This window comes from Ciona intestinalis, chromosome 2 (genome assembly GCF_000224145.3).
Source record: "Ciona intestinalis chromosome 2, KH, whole genome shotgun sequence".
NCBI lineage: Eukaryota > Metazoa > Chordata > Ascidiacea > Phlebobranchia > Cionidae > Ciona > Ciona intestinalis.
In genome coordinates, this window is record NC_020167.2 from 3,194,629 (window position 1) to 3,207,590 (window position 12,962).

The 12,962-nt window shown below is 38.7% G+C and overlaps 2 protein-coding genes and 1 pseudogene across 3 annotated transcripts in view; 2 read left to right on the forward strand and 1 right to left on the reverse strand.

Moving 5' to 3' along the window:
* LOC100179104 (ubinuclein-2) overlaps window positions 1–4,603 on the forward strand; it is a 7,708-nt gene extending 3,105 nt beyond the window's left edge. For both annotated transcript variants that reach the window (XM_009859316.3, XM_009859317.3), the window contains exons 9-17: window positions 469–669; window positions 1,007–1,116; window positions 1,298–1,426; window positions 1,742–1,832; window positions 1,974–2,080; window positions 2,158–2,174; window positions 2,230–3,848; window positions 3,968–4,040; window positions 4,109–4,603. In XM_009859316.3, the coding sequence (XP_009857618.1) occupies window positions 469–669; window positions 1,007–1,116; window positions 1,298–1,426; window positions 1,742–1,832; window positions 1,974–2,080; window positions 2,158–2,174; window positions 2,230–3,848; window positions 3,968–4,040; window positions 4,109–4,122 (2,361 nt within the window). In that variant the 3' untranslated portion in view covers window positions 4,123–4,603. The remainder of the gene's footprint in view (window positions 1–468; window positions 670–1,006; window positions 1,117–1,297; window positions 1,427–1,741; window positions 1,833–1,973; window positions 2,081–2,157; window positions 2,175–2,229; window positions 3,849–3,967; window positions 4,041–4,108) is intronic.
* On the reverse strand, window positions 4,472–5,348 carry LOC104265393 (annotated as a pseudogene).
* Window positions 5,349–6,484: 1,136 nt separating this feature from the next.
* Window positions 6,485–12,962, forward strand: part of smad1/5 (Smad1/5 protein) — an 11,486-nt gene continuing 5,008 nt past the window's right edge. Inside the window, 3 exon segments of the mRNA NM_001078347.1 lie at window positions 6,485–6,601; window positions 7,283–7,443; window positions 7,992–8,163. Of these exon segments, the coding sequence (NP_001071815.1) occupies window positions 6,535–6,601; window positions 7,283–7,443; window positions 7,992–8,163 (400 nt within the window). The 5' untranslated portion in view covers window positions 6,485–6,534.

The window sequence follows — 12,962 nt, forward strand, 5'->3', positions numbered from 1 at the left end:
ATCATCCTCCAGGGGATACTTATGTTTATTGGTTTTAACTATCATGCTATGTTGTATAATTTAACAAACTAATGATATGAGTCGTATAAGATATTTATAGGCCAATAATAATATCCCATTATAGACCCTTGTACCCCAGTGTGAAACTAACACATTGTATATGCAGCATAATTGCTACCTGATAATACTTAGAATTGATTTTTGTAATTATCTGATATCTGTGCTTAGTTACACATGACACTGTCTACGGCAAAGCTTATCATAATTTATTTTGTATACCACAGGATTGGATTTATTATTCAAATTGATTAATGAAATTTTCAAATTACTACATATGTAATACAACTACATAGACATTAATCTGTGAAGCGGTGCTCTAAAATATCCTGATTTAGCTTGTCAGTTTTTCGAAAGATAAGATTCTGCGGCCGCATTGTTTATCATTGATGCGTATTTCTCATTACGCAGATGGCGAAATCTAATGAAAACGAAGGAAAGATGAAATTCTTTTCCGCTGAAGTAAACAACCTTTTGCTTGGCATTGAGCAAGGGTCACAGAACCTGAGTACAAGAGATCGTTCAGCAGTATACCAGCTTCTCACATTACTTGTACCATGCTCCAAAGACACATTGATTAAACGAATGAAGAAATTGCATTCTTCAAAGCAGGTCAACGTATTGATTTTTTTGATTTATTGAACACAAATGCACATCGGTGTTTGGTGTTTAACTCCATACGTCATGTCAACCGTTTTAATTTTTATATTGTAGTTGTAAACCATGGTTCTTAAGTGGTTTCTGGTGAAGTACCAATCATTTTCAAAATTTAATTTTCATGCACAGGATTTAATGGAGCAACTAAATGCCAAAATACACACACAAAATTTTAGTTGGTGTACTGACCAAAACTGTAGTAACCATATTACATCTGATATTTTGGTCAATTTTTATTTTGGTTGAATTTCTAAAGTTTTGAATTTTTTTGGAACAAAATTTTGCATTTCAGGATGAAGATCTTCGTCAACCAATGCATCGTTTGAAACTCGCGATAGATGAAGTCATGGATGAACAGATGAGGCAATATGATGAAGAATGTGCTGCACAACAGTTAGCAAAGTAAGTGATGTTATTTTGTTTAAATACAAGATAGAGACTTTAAGTCACTCAGAGCTTAAGTTCTGTCATACTTATATGTATAGGCTGTTGTGTTTGTGTTAAAATTGACCACAAAATCAGTGTTTTTTTGTCACCAAAGTTTACAAATTTGCTAAAATAATAAATGATTTAATATTTTCAGGTTGGATGATCGAGTGGCTGCAGCTTCCACAGACGAAGATGAGGATGGTGTTGTGCCACCTAGTGGTGAGGAGAAGACGAAGCGAACATATGCTCCGAGGAGAAAGTTCAAGTGGACGGATAAAATTCGGTATTTAAAACAAAATTAAGCTATGTAGATTTTCTGTGTTGCTGTTCTATTAAACGCTTTGTTTGTTGTTTTTTTATTATTTGGTTTATAGAGTAGAGTATTCTGGGGGTAAGATGGGATAACATTAGTACTAAATCCCATGTTTCCTGATAGTGTTTTGAATAACTACCAATGCTTTTTAAGCGTTGTGGGTCGCAGATGTATAATACTGTAAATATTCTTTGTTTACTACGAGCCAAATGGGACGAGCAAAAAGAACAAAAAAAAAAATGTCCCGTCTTACCCCACTTTGCTATAACATGATAACTGTCGCAGAACTCTGTTTTTTGATGTGGTGCAAGCAAAAGTGATCCAGATAGAAGCCCAAAAGAACAAAACTTTCCAATCTGCTGAAGAAAACTTAAAAGTAAAATAATTTGCATTTTTAATATAATTAGAACCCAATTTCAATTTTATTAACATTTTACTTATTTTTTTTATTTGGTATTTTAATTTTACAAATTATTTGTGTGTTTTTTAGTGAAAGTTTTATTGGTTTTCTTTGCAGACATTTTTCGAAAATGAAGTAAAAGTTTTGTGGCCTAAAGGATGGATCCAAGCCCGCATGCTGTTTAAAGAGAGTAGGGAAATCCATTATAAAATCACTGGAAACACGTAAGTGATTTGGTTTTAAAGTAATCGTCAATTATTGATGGGATTAAAAATTAACAAACGTTTGAATTTATTTGCAGATTCAAGCACAAGAAAGGTAAGAAACGTTTTCTCATGGAAGTTTTCAATGTTAAACTTTATTGCTTTTTTAGTTGTTCTCAGCGGTAACAAGAAAATTGTTGGTGGTAAGGTTGAGAAAAAGGCAATTGTCACCAATGCTGTGCCTCAGTCTGTTTCCATGCCTAGCTATGTACTGCCACCACCTGGTACAAGTGCTGCTAAGGTTTCAAAACAGTTGTTCAAGGACTCCGGTATGTCAGTGAGTATGACTTTGAACAGCGAGGCCGTGCCAGAGAAAAATCTGAAGACTGATGACATCATGAATCGGGTTATAACAAACGCTCAGCTTGAGGCTGCCTTGAAGAAGTCGGCACCAAAGGAGCAGAAATCCCCACATGTGAGCAGGGATGTTGTTACTTCTGTTGCAAACGTAGGTCGATCAAAAGAAGTGACACCGGTGGAAAAACGTGTAAAGAATAATTCACAATCATTGTTTAAAATGCTTGAAACTGTTGCACAACCAAGTTCTAAGGCAGACATTAGTTTTGACAAATCACCAAAGAAAACTTGGCATGAGACGAAGAACTCTACAGACAGGTTCACCACTTCGTCTTCAGAAACTCAAAAAGTTCAGAAAGAAGCCGCAAAAGTTCCCTATCACCCCAAAAGCACTGGTAACACTAAGCCAGTGACAAAGAAAACTTACCCAAAGCATGGAACGACAGACCGCAGCACATTGGAGGCAATGGAGCAATACAACACTGAACTTCTTAAGCTAGCTTTGATGGTACCACCTGGAAATCAACCAAGAGACAATAACCCGTTAGCAAACATGCTAACCATGGGCTACCCAGGTTTACTTCCACCGCCGTCTACAGGAGCAGAGGATTTTGCAAACTTCATGAAACTGCAGCAAGCTGCTATGCAGAGTCAGCTACAGAACCCATCGTTTAAACCTTACCTTACCAATATGCCGGCACAACCAAGCAAACACAAACCTGCCAAAAACTTTTTAAGTGATCAGACTGGCAAGTTTGCCGAACCTTCGAAAGTGAAAACAAAAATCACGAGCCATATCAGCAGCAATAATAATCTAAACCAAAAGCAAAGCTCATTCAAACCATACGATACCTCAAAATCTGCGGTGCAGAAACATTCAGAAATCAAAGTAAAGAAAATTCAGGACCCACACAATTTAAGTCAGTCTCGACACACAGCACTCCACACTAGTCAGCCACATCTCCATCAGCCCAAACAGTCCCAGTCCAACACAGCAGCTAGCGTGCACCGTGACATTTTAACCCAACACCACAAATTGGTCAAACCATCTGTTCCTATAGATCGGGTGAAGTGCCAGACATTTATCCCACCCAGTCCTTCTGTATCTCCACACACCCCGAAAAGCAGCCACGACAAAATCCAACAGAACTTCCAGAAGTCAATTTTTTCACCAGACTGGGTGATTCCTAATTCCCGAACTACAAGCCCCCTAACCTCCCAAAATTCAAGTCCGAGGAATGCCCCTCTCAGTTCTCCTAGGGCAAGTCCTTTGTCCTTTACCAACCATTCAGTAGCGAACACTTACACAAAACAATACCCCATCGGTACTGGTGCATCTCTCCCAGGAACTGTCCCTTCTTCTCCCCAGTTAAGCTACACTCCAATACTAAACATGAACCCTCTTGAACCAAACTTTATGTCATTACCACAGGTAAGACTTGAAGCTCACATTATTCTGTATTAGAAGACTTTTAGTGTTTAATGTCTGCTAATATGACACAACAGAAATATAACCATTTTATTATGTTTAACCTGCTGTTACATTGCCAGGGTACAATAAACGACAGACAGAGAGACAAAGCAGCAATGGACGCCCTAGTTTCTGTTCAAAATCATCAAACCGGTAACCATTTGATCTGCCCACTTGCTTTTAATACGAGTAAACATAATGAGTAACGTTTTGTGTTGCAGGTACTCGTCGATGACAAAATGCAGACCTGACAGTGCACCAGTACAGTGCCGTAAACTATTATTTTGTATTGGTACGCCACGAGTAAGGCGCGCATGCAAGCGTCGAAACTTGTACCGTATTTTTTGTCGATCCGATGCAATTTTCGTCAATCAAAAGTGTCCGCGAATTTGCGATCCGTTAAAATGTCGAGTGCTGCTTATTTAATTTTTGTATCATGTGGTCGTTTATAGGAAATCTCAACACACGCGTACCAACATACGAATATAATGCCCAAACGTAAAATATTATCTGTACCCCAGTGTATAATAATATATGTTTAGCAAAACGCATGAAAACCCCGTGGCCTTGAGCACGATAATGTGTACGTTGTTTTCATTTATTGATAAAACTCGTTAGCCCAAGTCTCTTTTTTGGAAACCTAATAAATCAAGTTTGGTTTCACGAAAACACTTATTCCGATAAAAGCAATAAACGATGCAAAGACAGAACAAAAATCCAGTGTCTAAATTGTACTTCTCGCGCTTCCCCAAACGGCGCGAACACCTCGCACTGGATATTTTATAAACCGATTAGATTTTCGGTATTCCGAGATTGGCTGAAGGGTGAGAAAAATTTCGCGATGATGTTTTATTCTCGGGTGGCCGTCTACGGATTCAGGGAAGCACATTTGGATGACGTCAAACGTCTCGAAAAAATAAAAGTCGATCCAAGTCAAACGTTTACCAGCCATCCACTCATGACAGCCAAAGAATGTATCAATTTGACGCAACTTTATATCCAAATTTTGCTGAAACTTCTGTTTTAAAATGTTAAAGTCCGGATTGGAACAAAGGTCCCGAAAGGTTTTTCGGAAATCTATCATAAAGCCTTGGAATATATCACATCGGATATGCTCTTCTTCGGTTTCTGGCATAAGACCACCTTTGTTTGCCAAATATTTCATAATTGCCATGCTTTCGGTAAGTTTTACATCTTTGTCTATCAAATATGGTAGATTAGGAAAGTTTAGGCCTAATTTGTACTTCTCATCCAGCCAGTTACTGAGATCAGCCGTATTGTCTTTTCGTAAAACCTGATAGTACTTGACATCTTCATATTCCAACCCCAGGTATTCCAGCATTAAGCGGATCTGCTCGCCCATTCCACGAAAATTCCAGTAACCTAAAATCATTTTGCTAAGTTGTTTTCTAATCGGCGCCTAGTAAGATAAGAGTGCATATGGAGGTTCGCATGAAAAAGTTAAATATTAACCTGATTTCCGCTATATAGCAACTGTGTGCAGTTTGCAATGCGCCCCCTCGAATTAAAAGTATACATTAATAAACCATAATTGTTAACGTCCGGAGTAATCATAGTGGCATCGTTTATTTATTTATTTTAGTCCCGATAATGTTGTCAAGGAATCCATGCGTGTTTTTAGCATTAGGGAATTCCCTTGAATAGTAAACGCAAACCGGTGTTTGATTCTTTTTACAAACGTCCGTGTCAGTGCCTAATCAGTGCAAAGCTCAAGTCTTTTGTTTCAATTACACGGCATTATCTTTCTTTATTTGTTTATCAAACTGCACAAAAGCGCGATCGTTCAGTTTATTAAGTAAAAGGCGTGCGGCGGAGGAATATATCAGCGACGGGGTTACTATCGGTCATGAGACAGTTTGTCGCCGATACGAAAAAAGAAAAAAGTTTCAGTAAATTTATTTCACAGGGGCGCTAAGTCTCTATTAGTTGCTCATTTGCGCTGGAAAATTAACAGAAGTGGGGCAGAGATACAAGCAAGTGCAATACAAAACGCATGGTTGGTTTTGTGAGTACTAGTTAGTTAGACTGAGTGGTCTATAGACGTATATCCGGACACATTCTGGTGTAGTGTAGATATAGCCTATTTGAATGCATAAATAAGTTTCTATTGGGAATATGTACAAATTGTACTTATTTCGTATCTATAATTTTAAAACTTATTCACGTAGTTATTGCGTAAATTCGGTTTGTGGCAAATTAGATTAATGGCAAACACATATTCCAGGCAAGGTGGTTTTATTTTTATTCTTATAAAAAAGTTTTATATATAGGGAAACAATATAGTCACAGTTGCGTAATAGCAAATAACGATCCGTTTACCGTCACACACGAAGTTTATATTAGCAGTTAAAATCATTAAAATCATGTTTCTATTCATTGGTGTTAGTTTCCCACTGTAACTGAGAATTCTGTGTGTGTTATGTTCCAACGCCATTGAGTGAATAAATATTGACAGTAGTTTTACAGCCGCTCGCGAGGCAACGTTATGAAAGAGACTACTGTTCATTGTGAACAACTTAATAAAGCCTAGTGTGTATTAAATTAAACGTATTTTTGTTTCTTGGTATTTGTAATAGGTTGTTCAGGTTGTTGTGTGGAGAAGTTGTTTTTTGTATGGTGGGATATTATGGCGATGACAAGTTTATTTGGTTTTACAAGTCCAGCTGTAAAAAGACTGCTTGGCTGGAAACAAGGTAACCATGATTTGTACAATTTTACTTGGTGTTTTTACTGTTTTATTATAATTTGAATTGCAAAAGTGTTACAAATTAAAACAATTCTGTTGTAGTGTTTGGCTTTTACCTTTTGTAGTGTTGTATTATATTGAGGTACAAACATATTACTGTGAAAATAAAAGAAACCAATATTAAATCAAAATTTAAAAACAAGAATTTTCAACAAGACTATGTTCAACATCAATGAATTCGTATTTCTTATGTTGATATAGATCAGTAAAATTACATTTATATTTGTGTATATATTTAAGCATATTAGAAAATTAGGCAAAACAATACCGCATAATCAAGTTCACATTTGTTTTTCATGATTTCTTCCATTTGCATAAACTTACACTTAACGCAAGTTATATATACTTGAAAATGGAAATGTATGTAGACTGTACTTGGCTGAATAAACATTTATTACTTATTACCCAACCTTTTGACATGTTCACACCATCACGGGCAACTGTGTTGGTTTATAAGTGCAGGGTATTCAAGCCTACCTGAGGATTTTCAGAAGTTGTAGAAACCCCTTGATTCCAACGAGGAACATTTTTTTATTACCCAAACAATCTTTAAAAATACAAACCTGTTTCTAGCTAACATGTTTATTTTCGCAATGAATTTTTATAAAATAGCTGCCACTTATCACAGGTGACGAGGAAGAAAAATGGGCTGAGAAAGCCGTTGACTCACTTGTGAAGAAGCTAAAGAAGAAAAAAGGATCCATGGAGGAGCTAGAGCGAGCACTTAGTTGTCCTGGACAACCAAGTAAATGTGTCACCATCCCTCGATCGTTAGATGGCAGACTACAGGTTGGTTGTCGTGTGGTTTACCATAAATTGGCTTATACTTACATAAAAAATTGATATGTTAAAATGAGTATACAGTTTACAGTACGCCTGTATTCAGAAATTTCTTTTATGGTAAAGCTTACAAAGCCACAATATTGAAGGTATTTTATGTATACTGTTGCTGCAAGGCATTTTATAACTTTATAACAGCTCTTCTAGCAATTTATTATCGTCAGCTGATTCGAGCTGAACAACATTTAAAGGGTTTATGAATAGGGTCAATAATAAATATGTTTTCTCTTACAATTCTATTACTTGAAAATATGTAAATAATATTGTAGAAAATATGAGTGATTTCTTTTGTTTACAATATTAAGTATATAAAATGAAAAATGAATATATATATATATTAATATATTTAAAATGCATCTGTCAACTATCTTGAAAACCTACTTTGACAACTGGACAGGTTCATGTATTCTTCATTAAATTTTAACAATATTTATCCTCCATCCAAGTGTCAAAAAATGCTTACTCCATTTTGATTTATCAACCATATTTTTGTACAGGTCTCCCATAGAAAAGGTTTGCCGCATGTAATCTACTGTCGAGTGTGGAGATGGCCGGATTTACAAAGTCATCATGAGTTAAAACCTTTGGAAATCTGCTCCTACCCATTTGATGCAAAGCAGAAAGATGTCTGCATCAATCCTTACCATTATAAACGTGTGGAAAGCCCAGGTTTGTTAAAAAGTGGAACTGAAAATAGTCATTTTTAAACCTTGTAAACTAGCTTTTTAAACTTTCACTGTGAGGTTTAGTGTCAGTTTTAAATTAGTTGAATCTATATTTCTAAATATAGACCCACAGGCAACTGTCACATTCGAGTTGGCCAAACACTGTATTATTGCTGGCAATTACTGATCGTTATTATTAAAAATGTCAAGTTAAAATGAGTTAACAAGACTAAACAATAACATGCTTATTGTGTAAAAGCATTTGTTCAATAAGTATGTAACGCGACAGTCATAAAAGTTTAAGTAGCTAATCTGAGAAATTGCAGCTGCGCTGTTACCTCAGACACCACAAGTTGTAAAGTAAACATGTGACGTTCGTATTTCTCCTTAAACAAGCAAGCTCTTCAGAGCTCAATCCCTCAAGTTCAAGTGACTTGTTTAACTTGCATAAACGCTTGAAAGTTGAGTAACGTCACGATTGCTATAGCAATAACTCCTGTACCAGATAAGCCCATTGCTGTTATCTCGTAACAGATTCAGACTGGTACTGCTAGTGTTATATGTGTGACTTGGCTCCCTTGGGAAATTGCCTTGTATTCAGTTTCAGAATAATACTCTCAAAATTGCACTTAGCACATTTTCAATTTGCCCGAGTGTTTACAGCCACCAACCTATTCCGTGTGAAACGGAACAGTAATGGATAGAAGCTGAACTCTGTGTATCATTAATTACACAGGCAGGGCTGAAACTGGTACATCTGTAAGGCTGGGTCCTTTCATGTTTTTAATAATGACAAAGTATCACAGCCCACCCAGATTATTGTTTATTTTTCCAGTCACGGTTTTTGCAAATCCATTCACATGAATGATGCATTATTTGTTAAATTCTTACCTACCTCTAAATTTCATTAAAATTAAATTAGTTTTCAAAAGATTGCGAAATTCGTATTAATCTGTAATTCCTGTGGTTTAAACATATCAACGGTTTTTTTCTTGCTGAACAGATAAAAGTTAATTACGATGTGCAAGTGAGCCACATTATAATCTCCATGTGTACTTGAGCATGGACCCACCTTTTAAATCCGTAAATAATTAGACCGACGGTCGCTTTAATATGCGCTGTGAGAAGGCACTTTCGCTTTGTCAATTATATAGGGGCCGAAGCTAATAGCGAATTCCCGGCAAATCAAATAAACAACAGGGGGTGTCAATGCGACAGTTGCGCAGGAATTTTCCATGCTGTTTGCGACTGGTTTCCTTTCACCGATCTTTCGCTCTGCCTTTTTACGCTCGCCGTGAATTCCATAGCGCGCTTCCAGGCGCTTGTATTAATAGCTCTATGTACTTGTTTACCTCTGCATCGCTTGTCCTTGGAGCAGCCATCTCTCGGCCCACCAGCGCAAAGCTCTGTCGCCGCGACAATGTTTCTCTTCAGCATCGTGTGTAAGTTGCCATAGTCGCCGCAATCGACCCGGTCTCATGTTTCAAAGTTACGCCGCGCTGTCCCGTCAATGCTCGGTATCGAAACCGTACCGATCGAACTACAAATGTATTCTCTCACTAATTCAACGTATCTGCGGTTAACATTGCTTTCCAGTGGAATATACACGTGGTTTAAAATTTTCCTTTCGTTCGTTCCCACGCAGGGTTTCAGGTCCACGGCGTCGCATTAGTTAAGCTCCCACCCTAGTAACTTGACCCTCCTCTTAAACCGAATCCGGTCACGGTGTCGTGCCTCGGTTATTTTGGTTCCAACACCGGTAGGCGTTATCTTCGATCGCAGCTGTATTAAAATCTCCTGCTCGCTTTGTTCGGTGGGACTTGGCTTTGCGCTTGCTGCCGATAATTCGCTGTTTACTGTAAACAGTTGCTACCGAATGCTTGTGGGGCAAATTGCATTAAATTAGATTAGTAATTAGCCCACCGACTCGCCGATTATTTGCACTGGTAATTGAAATACTGGCCTCTCTCTTTCGATTGAGCTTTTGTGCAAAACGGCACCTCGTTTGTTCATTCGAACCTGTCATTATGACGTCACAGTCACGCCTTTGTTGCGTGAAGACGGCTCTATTATTTCGCGCGACCAGTGGCGCCAGCGTTTAAAGTTGAGATGAGATCGTAATGTGGCCGGCATTAATGGCCGCCCGTGCCCCAAAACCCATTCCGCTTTAGCGCACGTTGCAAAAATAAACTAAAGTAGTGATGCCGCGTATTTTTCACCGCGCTGTAGCACAACGTATAATGATTTCTCTAGAAACTGGTTGAGCAGCACTGCATAGTTGGGATAGTGATGCGAAGTCTAATTGTCTCACATTTGCATGCCTGCTACCAGAACCCGCCACTCTGTCTACCAAGTCCCCTATTACCAGATTACACGACTTGAAATTAAAGACCTCCCCACAACGGTGAGGTGTTAATTCGGCACACAATTATTATGCAACGTTCGGGTATTGTGTTACGACATTTCGAAAACACCTATAAAATTATTCAACAATATTTATCGGTTTCCTGTAATTACGCAAGTACAAAACGTCGAAACATTTTAAAAGTAGCATCACGATAATTCGCGGTTCACAGAAATTCGCCTTCGTTCAAAAAACGCCAAACTTCAAGCCTTCTCTTTCTTTGCCCACCGCAAGAAATCTGATTTGATTAAAACGAAAATGATGGACGAGATTTCGTGTTCAAAGATAACCCTCGCCTCTCTGTGCGTAACATTGGCTTGGAACCACTGTTCCCGAAGTCGCTTTTATCGCTGAAATAACCGCCCGGGGTGGATCCGTCGCGGCCAATATGCGTTCGGGTTTGACTCCGACCTTTCGTCGGAATTGTGGCGGCACTTAACGAGATATTAGTCATAACTCGCGCAACGACCCAGAGCCAGGAATAACAGCAATCCCGGCACGTTTTAAACACTACCAGCAGGTGTGCCCTAGAAATCATAGTGAGTGTATAGGAAGTCTCCCCTTATTCGAACCGCTTAATTAAATATTGATGATATCATCGATAGGGGGAGTGAAATTCATACAAAACACGGGAAGTACCCGTGTCGAACAAGTGGGAGGCGGTTTTATCCGGTTTATTCCAACCAACGCTGCCCGCAGCACAAACTTCAAATTAATCGTGAATTGCATTTCCACGAATTTACCAAAATTCCCCGGATGCTCGTATCGACGATATTGGCTTATTTATGCCAGCCGCTTCCCACCGCCGCTATATAAAGACCATATTTTCCTGTTTCCCCGTGAACAGCCAGGTGCTTTGTGAGGGTCACGTGACACCCTTGGCAGCTGTGCCACGCATCGTCGACCACGAGCTTTAATTACAGCGCCGTGCTCTTTGTCCGATGAGCATCGGTGCGAAATGAATCACTCAGCCTCTTGATAAGATTTCGCACCCACGTATCGAGAAAGTGCGAAAACTTAGCTTAATCAGCCGATGTTGGTTTTCGAGATTAGGCCAAGCCTAATGTTCTGCCTCAAGTACGGAGTTGCGTAATTGCCCAAGTGTTGCCAAATTAATAAAAAACAGATGTCGCCATTATGGTCTAACTTGAGTGTTCTGTTTTGTCGTTTCCGCGATCGTACCCGAGGCGACGTCTTACCGACGTTGGCACGGCCACAATCAGAATTGTTTTGACCACATTATCATTAATTTTAAACGCCGGGTTCGACAAATGCTTGCAATCGCCACTTAATGTCTGATTTAATTACCTTTTATTGCCAGGTGTGCTTCGGTATGCACGACAATGCTTTCTGGGAATAACGAATCTTAAACGCATTATAATTTTTATATTGCTATTTAATTAATCTAGAAATGTTCGGTTTTTAAGTTGCAACACTGCAGTTGAGTGTGGTTTGAAGCAGCTGTCTGGGTGCATTGCATGGTGTTATTGCGCAATGCTTAACGCCGACGTGCAGCACAGATTGACGGTCTGTGGTGGCTGAGACCACCGCTGATCGCCGCGCTAGTTTATCAGGCTTAAAATTCCTACTGAACTTTCTGTCAAAATTAAAAGCCCAAGCATGCTTCCATGGCTCGTGGGCGAAGCCGCGGGCAGATCAGTCTAACTGCAACAGCAATTGATCTCAAAAGCTTATCGTTTTGTTGTAACATCATCGTCTGTTCACCAGTGCTGCGATTCGTTGCCAGGTGTCGCCGAGCGCAACTTTCGACGTCCAAATTGTCGCGAGAAAATTAATCATTCTGACGTCATAATACGTCACATCAGTGGCCGTATTTTCGTTACATATTTTCGTTTACGTATAGCTCTAAACGAATATCGGCGCGCGTCAAAGTAACGATCGTTTGTAGTTGACAAAATTGTGTGAAAATTAACTACAATACGACTGCTTTTTCATATAAGTGACTGATTGCGCAAATTGTTATCTATATTATCGTATCTACATGCTGACTAAAAGATCGAAAAATCTCCCGAGCCATACTACAGGAGCGCTAAATCGACAAAGAAAATGCGACAAAATTTATGAACCGGCATAAATTAATTTAAAATATCATTGGGTGTTTTGACACCGGCAAGCAGCCTAGACGGGAAATTTGATAATTCGTGATTTTAAACAATTGGTTTGTGACGAAGCGCCAGGGTTACGGGAAGATTACCCGCTGTTATGACCAAAATAAAAGCTTGAATCTATAGTGGCGAAATAGGTCTGGCCAGTGACCATCAAGCTTTATCTAAACACAAATTGTATTCACATACTTGTTGCGTTCACGTGCGTAGAAAGTATTCATCGTATAAACGAGACAATCCTTTACATAAATACAGACGTGAAAAAGCAAAATT